The 22,523-nt window shown below is 36.0% G+C and overlaps 2 protein-coding genes across 3 annotated transcripts in view; one reads left to right on the forward strand and one right to left on the reverse strand.

Moving 5' to 3' along the window:
* Positions 1 to 22,523, reverse strand: part of LOC138321053 (ADAMTS-like protein 2) — a 121,079-nt gene that overhangs the window by 61,506 nt on the left and 37,050 nt on the right. The window lies entirely within an intron of this gene.
* Positions 366 to 20,729, forward strand: LOC138321055 (allatostatin-A receptor-like). Of its 2 annotated transcripts, none has more exons than XM_069264455.1 (2): positions 366 to 546; positions 19,430 to 20,729. In XM_069264455.1, exon 2 carries the CDS (start codon positions 19,430 to 19,432, stop codon positions 20,495 to 20,497), a length of 1,068 nt encoding a protein of 355 aa, XP_069120556.1. In that variant the 5' UTR covers positions 366 to 546; the 3' UTR covers positions 20,498 to 20,729. The 2 variants fall into 2 exon arrangements, with proteins under 2 accessions (XP_069120556.1, XP_069120555.1); XM_069264454.1 differs by lacking the exon at positions 366 to 546 and adding an exon at positions 15,958 to 16,404.

Here is a 22,523-nt window from a genome sequence, read left to right on the forward strand (position 1 = left end):
AATATGTTTCTGTATAAATAAAAATTCTCTCTGGGCCTATGAATTTCAACAGAAATACATATGTATTTATTACATAATTTGTTCACACCAATCTACATATATATATGAAGAAATATAATATTTTCAACTATTGCACCAACCATTCAATAAAACCTTGTTATATTGCACGGTTCGAAGTTATATTGCACGCTTCCATGGAAACGTTATATTGCACGGTTCGAGATGTTATATTGCACGGCTTTAGGAACACCTCGCTGTTGTTGTCTAGTTTTTGTAGAAAACTTCCGAGGAATTGCGAGTAACAGGGAGTTACGTTATTATGACGTCACAAAGGTTAACGCTCAATTTCGCTCTGGAGTTATAGATCTCGAATCAAGCACGTCATGTAGACGTTTACTGTACCGAGTAAAGGACGGACACGATGAATTTATTAGATCAAAAGGCTGCAAGCAGGTCTAATAATGTGAAATAGACAATAAGACATCCAAACCGGAGTTACAACGTGACGTACATGGGCTATACGTCAATCTCCAATAGGATATTAAGGTGGGTTTTTTTCCGTACGGTACGGTGTTGGTGATTTTGTTAAATGATTGTCGTATTCGTTTTATGAAAAAATATTCAACTGAAAAACTGGTGATTATGTAATAAAACAAATATCCCATGGCTACTGTGCTCTAGTTCATAGCTCTAGTTCTAGTTCGGTGATGGCAATCTACAAATGTTATATTGCACTCGGCCTTTGGCCTCGTGCAATATAACATTTGTTAATTACCATCACTTCGGGTTAAATATTATGAACTAGAGCACAGTAACCCATGAAATATTTGTATAATATTTTTCTGATTTCAAGAGTCAGCATAACGAAAAGAAAATGTTTTAATTGTATTTCATAGTTCAATACACGCAGATATCATAGAGATAAATTAGGGAGTGAGAGTTAAAAAAATGGATATCCGAAATCTAGCAACTACAGTCAGAAACATATATACATATGTATATACGTTTCTGCTACAGTGTATCAGAAATATGAAAATTCTGACATGGAACATTACATTTGCATTGTTCTTTCTCGGCATGCCATTTGTAAATAATTTTGTAGTTTATGATATAAAAATACATTTACGTGTAACCAGAACATATATATACATGTACAAGACAAATATATAATGAGTCTTTCTGAAATATATACTGTACATGTTATGTTGGAACGGTATATTTTACTGTAAACCAGGGATTTATAAGTGTAAACAAATATTACATTATACAACAATTAAATGATGGTCCATCGCTAACTTACGTGTGATCTTACTTTTGACACCTGACGCGAGCTAATCAACAAAGCGTGACAGGTCACTAAACACATTTCTTACGTAATCTGGTTAGCCCCCTCATTAGTCTCGGTTGACCACGCGGTTTAGGTACTGCAGTATACCGGTTAGAGATTAACGCTGCACGACATTGGCTATTCGGAATTACAGTTCTGTTTTTGTTCTGTACTTGATATCTGCTACTTGGATTAGACTTGTCACATAGACATCTCCAGTCTCATTGTTTTCGTCTGACCCGTGCATGATTTATTTTTCAATTAAAGACATAATGAATGAACTTGAGCGAAATATCAACAAGTCGTCGAGTGTACTGTATTATATGAAAGCTGAATGTATTTCTTAAAAAAACCAAATGGATCGATTTCAGATATAACGCAATTAGTAGATGTATTTACATATATGCAAAAAAAAATCTGTTTGGAATCATAACTTAATCGCATGGACAGGTTTTATAAAGAAAAAGTCAGAAATTTGTTAAGCGGTTTTGACCAGTAGACATTCAAAGACCCGAGTCGGGCTTTGGATAACATAATCTGGCCCTGCAGGTAGGGCGTTAGAATTGTACCTGCTGCCCCTATTGCATGATCGTAAAAGGCGACTAAATTTAGGATCTTATCTTTTCTCTTCTTCCTAACTGACTTTATCTTTCCTAATGCCTCCCTTGGCACCGCCTCACTTTTGGCCTTGAGTTGAGCGTTCGCCCCTGTGAGGAAGGCTCTGGGTTCTGTCCCCTGGCCGAGACACACCAAAGTCTATAAAAGTGGTAGTTTCTGCTACTGCTTAGCGCTCAGCATACAGGGAGTGGGACGACTGGTTCGCCCGTTGTCAGTATAATGTGACCGGGTGGGGTGTGTTGCTTGGTGTCTTCGGCGGCATGCTTCAGTGATATAGCACTATAAAAAGGGCAACAGTTCCACTATACAAGAAGACACAACACGAACATACCGCAGTCTCCCATTACACTCACCTCGCACAACATACACGCAACACACCGCATACATGGGAGGCCGTCCTTACATGACCATAGCTGTTAATAGGACGTTAATAAATCAAACAAACAAACAAACAAAACAAACATAACAATAATCAAGAATCCTTGATATAATATTCACATATATGTGGTTCCAACCACCGCAGATATACAACGTCCGTGGATTATTATGAACATGTCATTGTGTAATTATGCAGTAATCACGTAGAGATGTTCATTTATCTAAGACAGGTACATCAATATACATGTACAATGTATGCATGGTATAAATCCCCATTTTCAAGCGTTTTTCAAACTCATATCTGTGATTAAGGATAATATCAAATAGGTATCGGACATGAACACAGGTATTTGTGTCTTCAAAATCGATATTTACAAACAGATAGTTTATATTAGATGGCAGACACCGAAAATCGCCACTCTATCTTATACGAGTAGAATAGGTCCCGTTGTCCTCGTGACGTCACAGGTCAGGGGTTCCGAATCGGGATCAATGGCTTGGGGCTTCAGGTGTGTTCTAGAGAAAACTCGCATTATCTCTAATACCGTATTCGCTATGAAACTCGTACTTTCTTCATTCTAAATTTTATCCAAAGACGTATTTATCAAGCCTTATATACCAAACCATTCCGTGTACACTTCAAACCGTTTATAAAAGCGAAAATAGATAAATACATTGTATAACGAGTATTGGTGGTATGATTGTGTATGCTTACTAGTCCACTATTTTCACGAATGCACCTTTTTCAGAAAAATTAATTACGCCGTAATCAGATTAGGATAATGCCCTATCATGGTGCCATTTGTTATTGGGTTTTTTTCCCTATATCTACAGACGAGGCCTCACTTGTACCTCAGAGATCACGTTTTGATAGTTACATGACGCAGATTAGATTCATATAACCGGTATATTCCGCAACGTGTGGTTCTGTAATTCTCGTTAAATCTAAAAAAAAAACAAACAAAAAAAAAAAAAACAAGAGGCTCAGAGGGCCCGTAACGCTCACCTGGTTTGTACTGTAATGCTAAGCAATGTTCTGAATACAGGTTCATTGTTTCTTTTCTCAAGGAATTTTACCTCTAATATCCCTATGAGACTCTTTCTTTTCCACGGGGTCAGAGCCAAAATTTATATAAATTCTATTACTCTACCCCAGAGGATTTTACTGGTGGTTACAATCCAAGCAGAACTCTATCACGAGTAGCGATCTAAATCATTTACCTCTATTTCCCCTATTGGGCCCCGCTCCCTCTGCCCCCAGGTAGTCAGAGCCAAAATTTATACAAACTCTTCTCCTTCCCCAAAGGATGTTTCTGGCCAAATTTGGTAACAATCAATGCAGAAGTCTATGACTAGAAGCGATTTAAAGAATTTACCCCTATTTCCCCTATTGGGCCCGCCCCTCCTGCCCCGGGAAGTCAGAGCAAAATTTAATACAAACTCTGTTCCCTTCCCCAAAGGATATTTCTGGCCAAATTTGGTTACAATCATTGTAGAACTCTATGACTGGTAACGATTTAAACTATTTTCTCCTATTGCACCCCGCGTCTCCTGCCCCGGGAAGTCAGAGCCAAACTACATATAAATACAAACTCTGTTCCCCATACAGACCTCTATCACTAGTAACGATTTAAAGAATTTACCCCTATTTCCCCTATTGGGCCCCTTCTCCTACTGCCTCTGGGGGTCAGAGTCAAACTTTATACAAACTCTGTTTCCCTTCCTCCAAAGATATTTTTGACCAATATTTTTTTTACAATTCATTGTGAACTCTATGACTAGCAACGATTTAAAGAAAATATTGACGGACGGACGACGGACGCCACGCCATGACATAAGCTCACCGTCCTTCGGGTCAGGTGAGCTAAAACACTATGGTTAAGCTTTATCGATATTTGTTAAGTTTTGATTGACAATATGCTTTATTTTATTTCTGATTTCACTGCTAACATTTTGATAAAAGTGAAACTGATGATTAAGGAATCGTCGAGTATGAGTAAATAACTTGGTGATATCTGATATTCTGGGTTATCTACATAAATATATTCATTAAGCGTTGGTTTAATTAGTTGGAGACGCGCGAGCTAGTCACAAATTAGCATTTATCGTACCGGTGTTATCGATATGGTACAAGCTGGGCCGTATGTAATGTAATCACTGCGCTAGGCTCTCGGCATAATATGTATTAAAGATGTTACACCGCTGACAAATTGTGTTTTTTTCTATCAGAAAGAAAAGTAGACGAATTCGTACTTTTCTTCAGTTACAAAAGTTACTTACTTTACACAATTGCCTCCATTGAAAAGTTTGAGCTTTTATTTTTATTTAAAAATAAAAATATTAGAAATAATTAATTGCGTCCCGAAAAAAATATCTTACATTATGGAATTATTGTGTTAATTATACATTCATACATACACGATTCAACATCAGTTATTGTTCAAAGGTATGCGCTGTCAACATTGAAGCATATTGAAAATATTAGAAATAAAGGTTGTTGTTCTTGGACTCGCTAGTACTGACGGCGACAATGTTTCATCGGTAATACAATATATAACACAGAAGTCAAAAGTATGAATGGAAAGTCTTGAGTGAGCTATGATATTAGAATACGGAAATGAATAAATAATAAATAGATAGAACCTAATGTGATTTTGTTCTTTATAAACTTGGTAATGTGAATATTGGAAGTAATACATAGCTTTTGGTATATACATGAATGACATATTGTTGGTATAACTAGGATTGATATGTTGTATATACCGTAATCACAGTTATGGAGTGATCATAAGAATGTGAGAGTATTCTGTAAATATAACTCGTTAATTAATTACTGTTTTATCAATAATCAACTTTCTTCTTTTATATTGGATTTACTGTTGTTCTTGCATTGGGTTAATATTATGAGAAGCATAGACTCTCATTCAATCAAATTGACCTATTGTTGGCTAACTGAGCTCCTTACTAACATTTAAGTCCGTATCAATTTGACAATCTTCGGGGTACAGAACCTCAACAGCTGATTCTGGCATTAAGTACCAGCTGACATAACCGTGTCCAACCGTACTTTGGAGATTGCGGTTGAAGTAACGCAGAGTTTGCGGTTATGAGCCGGAAAACGGAGGTAAGTCGGAAGAGAAAATGTCATATTTCTCATCAGGAAGCTTTTTTTCAGAAATCTGAAGTGTGCAAGGAGAACAGAGATGATATATCCAAAATCGGGAAGCGGTAACCTGTTTCTGTATGGCCCCAGTATTTCAAACACCTACGTACAGTGCATAATTTTTGCCACTTTTCGCCCATTGTCAAGTTCATGATCTTCATGCTGCTTTACAAATCGAGTCTAGACCAATATCAACTGATTATATTATAATTTCGAACCCTTGTAAACAGCCTCTCAAAAGATTTTCTAAATCTAATACCGGATGATTGAAAGATACGATTTTGAAAATGTGTCGGTAAAAGTAACGTCATTATTGCGGTTGACATAAAGTAGTTTTTCGTGGTTGCGGAAAATGTAAAGTAAAAAAGTAACGTCATTGATTGTTGCGGTTGGGATAAAGTAGGTTTTATGAGTGCGGATTGTCAGATGAGTCCTAAATGGACGAAATGATACCATCTGGTGCAGCTTATCCCCCTTTTTGACTTACTGCATCGATTACTAAATTATTTATAATTAGGTGCCAGTCAACTGTGTATCTTTTTTAAATTTTTTAATCCCAAACGACCAATAAGAGATTTATCATTAAGACCAAAAAACAATCATTATCTTCTTTTAAAACAATACTTGCTGGTGTTCCTCAAGGTTCTGTACTCGGACCTTTGTTTTTCCTGATATACATAAATGATATCTCTTGTAATCTTGCTTCTCTAACTAGGCTTTTTGCAGACGATACCTCACTCTTACTCATCCTCGAACTTACTTCTAATCGAGAACGAAGCACAATCGGACTTAAGGAAACTAGAAATTTGGTCGAAAGATTGGTTGATGAAATTCAATCCCATTAAAACAGAGGCTCTAGTCATATCTAATCGTCAGTTACCGTATAACCCGTCCCTTACTTTCGATGACACTCCCATTCATTTTACTAATAATCACAAACACCTCGGTGTTATTATAACTAACGACTGTAAGTGGAATATCCATATAGAATATACCACAAGTAAAGTAACTAAATACATAGCAACCCTCCGCAAACTTAAACTAATTCTAAAAAGAAATAACTTGGAAAAACTGTATCTCACTTATATAAGACCTTTGCTTGAGTATGCGTGTGAAGTATGGGACAACTGCGGAGTAAATAATTCTTTAAAACTTGAAAATATTCAGTTAGAAGCGGCAAGGATTGTTACAGGGCTTCCAGTTTTTACTAAAACTGAGTTTTTATACCGCGAAACCGGTTGGCTGCCACTTTCTAAGAGACGAGAAGCTCGTAAACTTTCGATGTTATATTCAATAGTCCATGGTATGGCACCAAGTTTCCTCATAGATATATTGCCTGATGATGTTGGTAATTTAACCCCTTATAACTTACGAAATGCATATCAAATAAGAGAACACTTCTATCGTTTACAATTATCTCAAAGTTCATTTTTCCCTCTACTATACATCTTTGGAATGTTTTAGACCATAACATTAGAAATTCTCCTTCCATAAATTCTTTTAAACTCAATATAATGAAATCCCTGAAAACAAATACAAACTTTAATTTTCCTTTTGCAACATATGGACCAAGAAAACTTAATATCCTCCATTGTCGTCTAAGAAACCGAGCAAGTTTTTAATTATGACCTTTTTAGAGCAAATCTTACCGATTCTGCATATTGTCAGTGTGGACATCCCTGTGAGGACAGCTATCACTTCTTTATTGTTTGCCCTCTGTATGCCAATCTTCGAGCACTTCTCAACACTGATTTATCGTGGTACGAAGGCGCCATTAACATTGATATTCTATGCAAAGGTGATCTTAACATTTCAATCATTAATAACATGAAAATTGCAAAAGCTGTACAGCAATTCCTGGTAAGAACGGGTAGATTTGATTGATCGACTCTCTCTCTCTCTTCATCTCTCTTTTTCTCTCTTTCTATCTCTCTCTCTTTCACACTCTCTCTCCCCCCTCTCTCTCTTTCGCTCTCTTACTTATTTCCTATATCATTACAAGTTGTCAAGATTTTTTTCCCCATTTTTCATCGCTTGTTTTATATATTATAATGGTATCACACGAATACTAATAGTACAAATCAATTTCTTAACCCGATTAATGGGATTAATCTTTATCTTTCTCCCTCTCTCTTACTAGTTTAATGTTCTTGGTGTTTTATGTGAATTCATACTATTTTGTTCCATGTAATCACGTGACTATTCATTTATGTATGTTTATATTTTCTATATTTCAGGAGAAGTAGCATATAAGTTGGAAAAACTTAATGACTTATCCTTTTGTCATTCTCTGTAGCGGCTACTAGGGCCTACTCTTATTACGAAGACTACAGAGTAACACAATACACATCATGTATTTTTATAACGGGTACGGGTGTGTTTCGTGGGGTGAAAAATGCTTCATGATCTTCATGATAATTTTATATAATTTTCCTGTTTGTTGCTACACAGTTTTATAATAACAAATGAAGAGTTAAAGCTGACATACCATTCTTACATATACATACCATTGCTAATATTAAAACTGATCAATACGGAACGGAAACTTAATTGATTGTCTTAGTGATAATAACATTAAACGCAAACATCTCCGAAACACTCTGAGGTCATGGAAAATGGCAAATATCATCCATTATAGCTATTGAATGACCAAAAACCGCAACCCTCATTTTTTACTTTATGCAACCGCAACCTCATCCTTCAAAAATTCAATTCAGTATTTCATGGAAATTTCTTGACACAAACAAATGTCATTCAGTCGGGGTGTTTTTAGAACATCAACACACAAATGGAAAGTGTTTATATAAAATAATATGGCTTAAAACATTATGAAATTTTGATTTGTTTACAAAAAAATCCGATTTCGATTTTTGTCGTGGAGTGTTTGAACTCCACAAAAAACATCGACAATATGCGAAACATGCCTTGAATTCTTCAATGTGTGCTACAATCCGTGAGCGACTCAGTTTTTTGATAGATTCTCTAGAATTTCGTTATTTGACAATTTCGTGGACCTACCCTCTCAATTTTCCATCACCTTCCGGAGATAACCGCAAACTCTGCGTTACTTCAACCGCAATCTCCAAAGTACGGTTGGACACGGTACCACTCGTTCTATTTACGAGAGAATCCGGACGTGACGCGATTGTTCCTTACAATATTATTGTCGATGGATATCAATATTGACTGGAGCAGCTCAACTACAGTACCGGGGTAATGAGCTGATTACTGATTAGCATTTACAGATGTCTATCAATTTTTTAGACACAAAATAGACATAAATTAAAAAAGTCGCATTTTCATTGTCAGAATGTTAGTGTATCATGAATAAGTTTAACTTTGAAGGATAACATAGTTAGATAATATCTATGAGTGATACATGTAAGTCGTCCCGATTTATAGACATTACCGCTACGGAACGAAGGGCGGTGATTCATTTTTGGGTACTCCTACTTTCTTCCACCACAAGAATTACATTGTAGCAGTATATCTGAATTACAATTCATGGTTCATAAACCATGGTTCATAAACCAAACAATGTTAGACTAAAATGAGAGTTATCTCCCTTTAGTTGTCCGAAAACATGTCTGACAAGAAAGACTAGCACACCTCTTCTTATCAAAATATTCCTTCCGAGGAACCTCAAATTGTGACTACAATGCGAATTTTCTCAAAATTATCAGTAAATTACCTACACTTCATATAGTTAACAGGACAATGTCCTGAGAGGTAAAAATCACTATGAGGCGATGTGTGTAAGTCTGTAAATCAAACACAGAAAGTCTGTAAATGAATCAATATACTTGAAAGAAATTCGATGGTCATAGTAATGTGGACTAGATTAATGAATCATTAACATGAACACGTCTACGAGATGTATATTGGTTGGGTTATTTGGTAAGATACGACGGAGATTGAACATGGATGAAATAGATAAAAAAAAATTAAATAAAATATTTGGATTTGTGTCGTCCTTTTAAAACTATTATTTACCTTGTTTTTTATCATCATTGTTTTATTTTTCAAAAGTTTTTTTTTTCTTTTACATACATGCAAAGTAAACACACATACAGCCTAACACTCACACGCCTTTACATACAGCCAGTTTATTGACTACTTTTTCTAAACATTGCAATTGTTCTATAAGGATACGCAACTTTTATATTTCAATTTTCGGCTTTGCTCAATTGAAATATTTCACTATGCAACAGTTGTCAATCAGTGTACTGTTTTTTTTTGTGTTTTTGTTTTTATCTATTTTGATTTTCGTCATCATGTGCTTTTTGGTATCTTCGGCATACTTCAGTGAGATAGCAATATAAAAAGGCAAAGATCCTCCGATTACAAGGAGACACAACACTATATCACATTCACATACACAACGCAGTAGTCTGAGTACACACATGGGAGACTGAAATCGCACTAGCTGTTACTCGTACGTTATTATTTAAATACTACCTGCATTAGAGGGTGACAGTGCCTAGTGTCACCCCGAGGATATCACTGTTTCGCCTCGGGTGACATTGATATTCCGTGGGATTCCGTGCATTAGAGGGTGACAGTGCCTAGTGTCACCCCCCAGGATATCACTGTTTCGCCTTGGGTGACATTGATATTCCGTGGGATTCCGTGCATTTGAGGGTGACAGTGCCTAGTGTCACCCCGAAGATCGCCTCGGGTGACATTGATATTCCATGGGGTGACATTAGGCACTCTCACCCTCTAATGCAGGTAGTATTTATTTTATTATACCAAAAGTCTAAAACCAAAACTAGTTTTCAAGTATTTGCAATCTATTGAAACATTTTAACTGATTTTAGCAAAAGTCGAACAGTTACATAGCATATCTGCTTCTACTCAGTAGCGCTAACTATCATTGCATTATAAAGAAAGAATACTCACAATAAGCATTTAGTTTAAATTCTTGTTGTCTTGTCTCCTGCGTTTGTTTAAATCTTAACGTTTTTGTAAATCTCAATGAATTTTGGTTTCGTCCCGTCGTCTGTTTACAATATTAGCAACGTCACGAAGACGCTTGAAATCGAATGTCTTCCGTTCACCTTATCACCGACAGGTTCATATATATCTAGCGCTTTGACGGCAAGCGAAAAGATGTGAATGGAAAGCTCCGTCCTTAATATGAATTTATTGATAAACAGACTAATTTGGCAAAACTATTACTAAATAGCTCCAGATATATTTTGAAGCGTCGCTTCAAAAAACAAAGATGGCGTCGAAAAAAGAAACGACTGCGCATCTTTTTCGGGCGGTTAATATTTTGCACTGTCAAAAATACATTATCACCGATTGCAAGGGGGTTGCTACGAACGTGTCTATTGTTTCCTATTGTTCTAATGTTATCCGCCGTGTGATAGTGTAAAATACCAAATATCTCTCGACCAATCGGAATGCAGGGACGTTAATTAAGACTTACCCTAATCAACAATATAACTCTATATTGTAAATCAATGCTCCACTACAATTAGCTAGGACCTTGTTCTCGTCATTCAAATGCAATTTACATTTGTGTAAATATATGTTAGACCCTATCTTAAGGACAACGGCTTTTATTTTTATAATGTCAACTCCGACCAAAGTTAATAACTTGATTTGAGGGGATGTGGATGTGGCGCAGTGGTAGAAGGCGCAGGTATGTTTGGCTGGTTGATTGGGTGCCGTGAGTTCGAGGCCCGAATAGGGCACGAGTCAATAAATCTTTGATATTTAACTTGATTTATTGATACACGAAAAAACATTTTTTCCAAGTAGCATATAACAGAGACGTACTGTCAGTAGTAAGGCTATACACGAATGTGTAACGTTTCGATGACTAGTACGATGTGGTCACTGTCACCTTCATCAGCTATTCCATTTGTAACGTTTTGATGACTAGTACGATGTGTACACTGTCACCTTCATCAGAAAAATGACTAGTACGATGTGCACTGTCACCTTCATCTGAATAATGACTAGTACGATGTGTACACTGTCACCTTCATCGGACAAATGACTAGTACGATGTGTTAACTGTCAACTTCATCAGACAAATGACTAGTGCGATGTGTACACTGTCACCTTCATCAGACAAATGACTAGTACGATATGTACACTGTCAACTTCATCGGACAAATGACTAGTACGATGTGTTAACTGTCACCTTCATCGGACAAATGACTAGTACGATGTGTTAACTGTCAACTTCATCAGACAAATGACTAGTGCGATGTGTACACTGTCACCTTCATCAGACAAATGACTAGTACGATATGTACACTGTCAACTTCATCAGACAAATGACTAGTACGAGGTGTTCACTGTCACCTGCATCAGACAAATGACTAGTTCGATGTGTACACTGTCACCTTCATCAGACAAATGAGTAGTTTGATGTGTACAATGTCACCTTCATCAGACAAATGACTAGTACGAGGTGTTCACTGTCACCTTCATCAGACAAATGACTAGTAAGATGTGTTCACTGTCACCTTCATCAGACAAATGACTAGCTCGATGTGTACACTGTCACCTTCATCAGACAAATGACTAGTACGATGTGTACACTGTCACCTTCATCAGACAAATGACTAGTACAATGTGAACACTGTCACCTTCATCAGAAAAATGACTAGTACGATGTGAACACTGTCACCTTCATCAGACAAATGACTAGTACGATGTGTACACTGTCACCTTCATCAGACAAATGACTAGTACGATGTGTACACTGTCACCTTCATCAGACAAATGACTAGTACGATGTGTACACTGTCAACTTCATCGGACAAATGACTAGTACGATGTGTTCACTGTCAACTTCATCAGACAAATGACTAGTGCGATGTGTACACTGTCACCTTCATCAGACAAATGACTAGTACGATGTGTACACTGTCACCTTCATCAGACAAATGACTAGTACGATGTGTTAACTGTCAACTTCATCAGACAAATGACTAGTACGATGTGTTCACTGTCACCTTCATCAGACAAATGACTAGCTCGATGTGTACACTGTCACCTTCATCAGACAAATGACTAGTACGAGGTGTTCACTGTCACCTTCATCAGACAAATGACTAGTACGATGTGTACACTGTCACCTTCATCAGACAAATGACTAGTACGATGTGTACACTGTCACCTTCATCAGACAAATGACTAGTACGAGGTGTTCACTGTCACCTTCATCAGACAAATGACTAGTACGATGTGTACACTGTCACCTTCATCAGACAAATGACTAGTACGATGTGTACACTGTAACCTTCTGTGTTAAAACCAGGTAGTGATTTAAAGACAAATCTAAATATTGAATTTTATATGCTCCATCATCTACTCTATATAAGCATTATTCTCAATATCTTTTGGGGTTATGAAGTCATAGACAAAAATGGAAGGACATTCTTCATAGACGCGAAGCGTCTCTGAAAAAGAATGTCCGTCCGTTGTTTGCCTATGATTTCATAACCCCAAAAGATATTAAGAATAATGCGTATAATTTAATTCAGATAACTCACTCAGGTAATACTAATTAGGCATCCATTTACTTACTTTTACAACAAAAGCAAATTGAGTTATGGCGCAGTGATATCTTGTTATATCTGATGTCAGATTACAATAAGGGAACATTTGTATAAAGAATGAGGATAACTGCTGTTATATCAATAGTCATATATGAAGTTACTTAAATGTGTAAGTTCATCTCAATCATATGCTTAACCATAATCAATATTCAGGTTGAATTTTCACTTTAAAGATGCCTTGATTTTAAATACATTCTGTGTTGATACAACCTGATAACGTTATTTAAGTACACCAATCAAACTGAAATAATTGGTCAAGATAACTATTGGAATCATCTGAATAATTAAAGTACACCGTTCAAATTAACATGATCATGGTAAATCTTTTGAAACTAATATCATAAATTAAGAAGAGTAAATGGAAACCGAGTAAATTTCGAAAGCCATGGTAGGAATATAAATCTTGTTTGGTTTGTTATCATGGAAACATACACAACAATTGGGGACTTTAAGAAAACAGGTATGTGGCGGCCTTTTATTGTAATTCAGCAAGAGGTGAAATTGATCACTGTGTTGAAATTCATCGACGGCTCGTGCCTCATCTGCGCGTGCAAAGCGCGTGAAATATAATATAGGTAGACTGTACTAAGACAGACATACATTGCTATCTATCTTATAACTAGAGCACCGTCTCGGAGTTTTTAATGATGGATTTCCGCTATCACTATGTCTGGAAAAACAAAGTTGTCTGTCTGGAAACCCAAACAGGTGCTCCAGCGCTACCTAGTACACTGAGGAGCTGTGTGGCTTAATATTTAAATACCTTTATTTAAATCTTCTTCCTATCTTGAATACCGAAGGAAACAGAAAGAATACTTCTTGTTCGCATCAAGATCTTAACACACTACTATTAAAATACTTTTAATAGTGCGAGACTCCCTGCGGCTTGCTTGTAGTGTCTACATTCCATTGATAAATAGATCATTGGCAATGTTCCGGTGTTCTTGACCTTGCTGAATTTCGTTCGGAAACATCAGTGATAAACAGAATTTTAAAAGAATCTGTGGATACAAATTAAAGCAGTGAGGCACACAACATAACAGGAAATGTCCTCGTATATGTTGCTATAGATAAAAAAAACCGTCCCAAGTGCTAGCTTCGGTTTGCGCTATCGCCTAAGTCGTCCATTCCTATACTGGACGATAGTTTTGGTTCGAAACCTTCTCCGGCAAATGTAATGGATAGCTACGACTCCAATGGCACTCCGCTACCAAAAGTATATTCCACCGATTTACACCGATATACTAGTTAACCCCATGAAGACATAGACAATGCCGATGAATTTGATTCGTGACTTTATTGTTTCCATTTTATTCTTATTTACGTTTGTATCATGACTTTGACTTCATCGTATGAGCGTCTTCAATGTACAATAGAACGCTTTCCCCTTGGTTTTATGCTGTAGTGAGATAACAGCATGAAAAGAGCATGAGTTCATTCATAAATCCAATGCCGCAGTCTCCCAAAACACATGCACCACATCGCATATAGGGAAGTAGTCTGTATATAGTGACCTTTAAACATGCTCAAACAACCAATCAACCAACCGTTTGTAACACCCTTGATGATCCATCATGATTTCCTTCATATGACATTTTCGACAAAAACAACACCTGCCCAAGTGTATGTTCCTTAGAGAAAACAAAGAAAGTAAATATGAATTACATTTTTCTTGTCAATAACAAAATAGGAATGTTTAGAATTCGCTGTCAGGTTAATTGTTATGACTTTGAAGTCTACAGATCGTGCACTCCTCCACTCCCACCAGTAGGTTGGGGTTAACCTTCCGCGGTGCGCTTGTGAAGCAACTGTTTTAACTAAACACTCCAAAACTTTCTTGTAAGGTCACAACAACTTTTATCGGTGAATTGTTTAAGGAAAAGAGGGTAGGAAAAAAACTAAGAATGCTTGATAGCATTAACGTGGGCAACTTGTATCAGATAATGCTTGATAAACTGCAACAAAATCAACAGGCACTCATTTTGAAGCGTATTACTACTGAGTGAAAAGGCTAGTGTTTATGAATGAAAGGAAGCGCAGGGGTTGCCATCACACGTGCGGTAACATGTTCTAGTCATATGTTGTTGACCAAAATAAAAGCAGACTGTCCAAGTGGTAAATAGATGAACACGAAGATAGCATTTTGAGTTTAAGACAGATATTTCATACAATGTAGTATTTGATTAAGTCTGACGTGGCTGTCGTCTGCCAGGGTATTGGTGTAAATAAACAGGAAACTACGGCTATTTCCGTACGAGTGGGTGTCCGATTTATCAGCAGTTCGTTTGGTGTAATATAGCGAACGAAGAACAAAAAACATGGGTTTACATTGGTGTAGTGGTAAGTGGAAGTGGAGTCCAACATTCTGGCACCAATAACGTTTTGGTCATCTGGGTCAAATGTTCAAGGCACAGTAAGTTGTATATATAGTTACCAAGTAATGATTGATCCATAGTTGTGTTTTGCTTCAGAATCCCCCCACGTCAAAATTTTCCACAAAAATCATTTCTTTTCAAAATTATATACACTCAGAATTTTAAGGAACTTGAAAAAAAGACTAGATGATTATGTGGTACTGAATATCAGCGTTATGAGCAATCAGAGTTAATGGAAAGAATATCTCATAGATCAGAATGGATTGTTGGTCTACAATTTTCCCTGGAATTCCTGCTAAATAAACTTCATTAACGTCTTTCGAAAGACGTTGTACAAATACATGTTGTTATAGCGCCTAAAACTAGTTACACAGGGAATGATGAAAAACATAAAATAAATAAATATGATGCTTATATACATTGACATTTCCGTGACTTTGTTACTGTGCATTAAGCCAAGGGACGACGGTTACAAAAACTGTTCATATCAAAGCTGATCATGGATTAAACACGTATGTTTGTAATACTGGAAATTTCCCATACCGAAAAGTCAAAATTTGATGATGATGTACTGTTGAAGGCCTGCCAATTATTACCCATTGTCCTCAGCTGTGAAAATAAAAGTTGGATCCATATTGAGCTTGTGTAATATGTGTGTGACCGACAAACCAAAAACTAATTGGCGGGCCTCATTTGTACAAACGTTTATCGTGATATAGATAAGTACAGCGATAAAGTGGTTAAGCTTAACGAATCTACTAATTCATATCTCATCTCATTAATCACTTATCAGAATTTAATTATAATTCAATTTCTTCAATACTCAATATAGATATATCTAGGCCAAATTCTAACGCTGTGTGTTGGTCGAAACATTGTGTTATGCACTTTCTCAACGGATAGAGCCTGACCGCTATAAGCTTGGGACTGCATTTGACTACGGATAAAACTTTAGCCAAGGTAAGATAGACGTACTTAATCCTTCACTAGTGAAATGGTTTACCAAATAAGATATACAGAGGATATTCCTTGTTTCTTGATGAATACAAGTTATATTTCATCGAATGAGGTGGAAACTTTGATATTTTTCATGAGTGCGAACCACTCGTAAATTATATCGCTTTTATGTTCACCGTAAAACCTTATATTTCACTGCGAAAGTGTAATGAAAACAATTATATTCACACTCGACACTCCAGAGGTTATAATCACTGTCGTTATATCGTGGCTACAACGATAGTGATAGTAACCGTTTCGATCGAGGATGACAAAAACTGAAAAGTCCTTGCTTTGTGAAACTCGTATAAAGAATTATGCGTGTAAAGCATACATTTATTAGGTTTTTTTCAGGATAGGGGACATTAATTTACTGATAAACATTAAATACAAATTTAATAAAAAAAAATAGGGTGATAAACCAGAACATTTACACTAGTATACAAATAACGGAACACATTGTCAAATGTGTAAAGATCTCATTATTAACATTGTTATACATTGTAAGACGTTTGCAGTCGAGTATTAAAACTGACGATTAATTTTATACATTGTAAGACATTTGGAGTCCAACATTTAAACTAACGATTAATTTTATACATTGTAAGACACTTGGAGTCGAGTATAAAAATAAGCTATTAATTTTATACGTTGTAAGACATTCAGAAACCATAACATTAGCACTATTGATACTGTAACACATTGTATAAGGTTTAGGGACCACATCGTTGACATTACATATAACACATTGTATACAGTTGTGAGACAAGATCAGGAACATTGCTTATAAATGTATTATATGGTATACTATTTTGAGACTAGTTCAATGATGCAACTGGTGTATAAAGATTGTAAACCAGAGTATTCATAATTAAATTATAATATGATAAATTGTAGTTTTGGCAGGGTATGTTGGCGGTATATGACTTAAGGTGCATTCTTGTATGAAACTGACTGGCAATGTTAAGTACTGCGCATGCATAGAGGTTTGAGAATGGAGAGATGACACTTAAAATTTCAAGATCTCAGGAGTCGAAACCATCGAAAATTGAATCATGCTGCCAGCTATAACACTGGTAAATGGTAAAGTAAAATATTGATGTATCTTTTCGTCTGAAGGACTGAGTGGGCGATGACGTAATTTGATTATCCACCGTGACGTGTTTAAATGATTGACGCTGATTGGCCACAACATTATCAAGTCTGCACAAGTGCGAAACACGTCTCGTTTCTGTTAGAACCCCAAAGAATCGAAAATTATTCCACAATAATTCCTATGTAAAGGTCATTTTTTTAAAAGAAAAGGTAAGTTTGCACCGGCGGCATTTCATACCACGTTAAATATAATGATAGAAAATTGTCTGGTGTCAGACGAATATGTCACGTGACAAAATGGTGTCAAACCCTATATGTTGTTACTGCATCCCACACCCGACAAACAATGTCACCTTTATATAGTTGTTTTGTAACAAATAACCTTGAGAGAGATAATTCTGTTTCCAGGCGAGGTGATTATTTCCATACATCAACAGCAAAATCGATTAAGTGATTTTAAAGTTCGGTAAACTTTCTGTTTACACAGTGCCAGTATAGTATTAAGTATGTAAAACGTCTAGAATTAACGTCCTTGAAATTGTTGTTTCAGAAGGCGATATCAATTTCTCCTTCGCGCTTAGAAAGCCCACACAATCATTAATCATTCATCACACCTCGAAATATAGCCTTCAAAGTGTTTTATAATCGTTCTGATCGAGATAGATGCATTCCAGTATAATGTAAACAATATTGTAACTGAACTGTATATGATATCATGAACACCAAACGACATTACCCAAAAGAAATCGATCACAAAATGCATTTCAGTATCTCAATTACTCCGGTATTTTTATGAAACACTCTATCTTGTCCATATGTATTGTTTGCTTAATCATTTAAGAACGAACAACGATGCTATATATTTGCGATGAAAGACGTTACCATGCTGAAGTCAACATAGAAAGTAAGTCTGCAAACAAACATCTTGTTGTTGATAAATCAATGAACCATACACAGAGCGGGCGAATTTTACCCGTTACCCTAATTGTATTATCGTAAAACATGATTTTTTTTTCTATATTTATTATTCTTTTTATCTTCATACTATGTCCTTGACCCTGTCTCAAATCTGTACATTGTTTCAGAATTGACCCCTTTAATGATTTTTACATACATATACATAACCTTGTCAGCCCAAATTGCGTAACATGTGTCGGATATTGCACAATTTGGGAGAATACCACTCTATGGTAGTGTATGTGAATGAAACGCGAATTCGTTTTCTTGCTAATACTTGAGTATGGATACCGGCGATATCTTATTTGTAACGAATGAAGACGGGCTACATTACAGTAATTCCGAAAAAAATATTCCAATCATGAAGTTAGTTTTGTAAGATAGACTTATCTAATATCGTTTTCTTCCGTTGTCTGCTTCTATTAAAGCATAACCTAACTTAAATAAAGTGCATGCCTACTTTTGCTCTCTAAATTTTTCTAAATATCAAGAATTTGTTCACTCACAAAAGATGCTGTGTAAGACTTTGCAAAACAATAATTAGCAACGCATTTATGTTTTTTGAGGTTTTCAAACGATGCGCTCTTAAAGATGCTCCATCACCGACAGAGACTGAACGTTACTATATATAAAATGATTTATTTTGCTTTTGGTGCATGCGTAATCAGTTCTTCATTCAATATAGGACACAATGCAATGGATTTTTTCGGGACTCAATTAATTATTTTTAATATTTGTATCTTGAAGTAAAATTATGAGCTCAAACTTTTCAATGGTGGTAATGGTGTAAAATAACTTTTATAACCGAAGGAAAAAAATTCTTATTCGTCTAGTCCTTTTTTTGTTAAGAAAACATATTATTTGTCAGTGGTGGAGCAGTTTTAAATATTCGTCATATTGCAATATCATATTAAACTAAACAATACTTTACTTTCAGATGACGACTATTTGGCCTATTACAACAATATCCAACATATCAACAACAACAACAACAACAACAACAACAACAAACAACTATGCTGACGCAGCCCGCATAGCCTCCCTTCATGCCAAATACATTTCGATTACCATTTTCGGTATCATCTCAAACGTTGTTCTTGTTCTTCTGATTTTCCTCTCCAGGACACTTCGGACTACTCCATTTTTCTGGAACATTCTAAACTTGTGTGTTTTCGACAGCGTTATTGTCATGTTTGTTATACCCTTTGGTCTGGACTACGAGCTAGACTGGTCCTGGAGTTATGGCGAATGGACATGTAAAATGTGGTATGCGGCAGACTTCTGGCATATGCTGATGGCAGGAACTACAATTTCCTGTATTTGTATCGACCGAATTGTTGCAACATTTGAAACATTTATTTCGATAAAAGCGAATGTCTTGAGGTTCGTTTCCATATTCCTTGTAACTTGCCCATGGCTTTTTCTCGTGACTGTGTGCATCCCTTTGCTTGTAGTATTCGAAAACAACGAAAGTAAGCTACCTTCTTCAACATGCTTCTTCCAATTTCATGCCATGCACATGAAGACAATGGCTATCGTGTCTTTGGCTTTGCCAAATAGCCTCATGATAGTTGCCTGTACCACAATGCTGTTCGTGTACATCTTGAAGGGAGGTAACTGGAATAGGATACCGTCAAACCGCGCAAGCGCAGAGGAAGTAGGCCTAAAGCTGTCTGTAATTGCTGTATGGGTTGTTGTGACTGCGAGTCTCATATGTTGGCTTCCAGTAACAGGTCTTGTTTTCTTCACTATCTTTTTTGACTCAAAGTGTAAAGGATTTACTTGGAGTGATTATATGGATGTTTACCTCCTTCAGATTATGACCTCCTCACTCACGCCATTTCTATGGATCATTCTCCCGGAAGTGCGTCACGAGTTGGCGATATGGCGATATTTTATATCCGGGTTCCTGCGTTTAAGGAAAAACATCCCCAGTAGTCTTGCTCCGTCCTATCAAAATGAGACACAGGACAGTGAAACAGAAATCCAAGACAACACCATCTAGGTTCACTTAACATATCAATAACATTGATTGTTCCAAGATTGTATGTTTACACAATTTAATAACCTACAATATTCAAAACAATTATCGGTTGCACAGTCGAGATAATCTGGCTTGTTGGTATCGAATGAATAGGCAGTTTATATAACTGATCTATGCGAGACATGATTCCATTGTCTAATAAACTAATATTTGTGTATATGTAACTTTGTTATAATAAAAATATATGACGGAGTACTTCTTATCTAATAATGCATTGTATGAAATCAATATAATTCACACACAAAATGTGATTACCGGTATGAGGAATATTCCAGCTCGGATACAACCAAGGATTTTCAGACTAATTTCATAAAAGAGATTTTTAGTTTATGGGAGCATTGGGGAAGTATAAATTATAATTACTTTTATGCCAAAAAGATAACTTTGAGTGTAATTGGGAAATTGGGGGTAAAATACAAGCACACAAACCGCTCTATAAAGTAGTTTTCAACTAAGTAAAGAAGAATACACATTTCATGAAATCTTTTGGGGTCCAACTTTAATTGCAGTCTCAATAAAATGTTTCATAAGAGTGAAATTAAATGTTCCAGATGTGTTCTCGTTTCTCGGGAGTATTGCTAGTATTTCCAAAGAAATGTTTGGAGATATTTAAACCCATTTAAACAGAGATATGTACGATATGTTAACAAAATAATAAATCAATTGGAAAGAAAGATAGTTATTTAATTACATTGCGGGTTTTCCACGTACTTAACTCGTTTACGTCATTTCCGGTTCCGTAATTTGTCCGTGTTGTGGCTTCATGACTTTCTACATGTCGCAATCAATTTTTGTTATGTTTTAAAACAATAATAATAAATAATGTTCTTAGAAGTACTTATTATCAATCAAGTCAAAAAATAAATATTATTTACAATGGTTAGGTTATTGATTATGTAATTTATCGATCGAACAGAATGGTCGATTAGTATGGAATTTTCTCCCAACTGTTTTAAAGACTGGTCTTGGAGTATGGTGGAAGATCTGAGAGAACTCCAACCTAATCGAGTCTAAAGCTAATGTATTTAAAATCACTAAGGCTATCAATCATGTTAATAATATATGCATGCTTTCATGCAAAACGTCATTAAACAATCAAGCCTTGGCTATGACCTCAAAAATCTTATTTACACCCATTTTCAGTGTATTTCAATTAATCTTCATTCTGAATTTGTAGGTTGCATATTTTATATTGCAATTGAGCGCACGTGCGCAATTCGCTAAAAGTGCACGTGCATCTGACCAAGTACAAGGCAGACTTTGACCGAATTCATCCTCGTCAACTATCCAGACAACAAATACTTCAACTTACAAAGAATCAATTTTCTGTTCCCATCATAAAATACACTTATGTATCGGACGTTTTGCTGACAATGTTATAATTCACATGACACCTGTCAATGGTGCATTCACAATCAATGCTCGTTCCAAGAACACGTGCACAGAACGTACATTGTATATCCAATAGCCGCTATGACGTTCATGTTTATTTACAAATACGTACATACAAATATAGATTTCATATTTAAGTGAAACTAGACTCTATAACTTTAGATAACTCTAGTACAAATATATTAGGACAATTCCCTTCTGAAATCTGTAAACGCGAGAGGAAAATAACGTGGCGTGAAATGCGTTGTAGTGGAGTATACGATAAAGCTGCACCGAGTACCTCCGCACCAGTATCAAATATCCCACATCACTAACACATTAACACATTCATACCACAGAGAAACGAATTTAAACCATCTTGATCCCTTTTTCCTAATCGTGTCAAACTCGCTATCATACACATAATGATAACTAACCGACTCGTACGGATCACCATTCACCCTCCTCACCCCTCAAATCAGATATTCAAACAGCATATACTTCTCACCATTTTAATCTTTATTCACCTTCTTTCTCAAAATTCATCGAATATCTTATATTTTCTTAGCACTCTTTGACTTTTACAATTTTTCAATCGCACACAAAAGACCTTACA

Source organism: Argopecten irradians, chromosome 4 (genome assembly GCF_041381155.1).
Source record: "Argopecten irradians isolate NY chromosome 4, Ai_NY, whole genome shotgun sequence".
Lineage (NCBI taxonomy): Eukaryota > Metazoa > Mollusca > Bivalvia > Pectinida > Pectinidae > Argopecten > Argopecten irradians.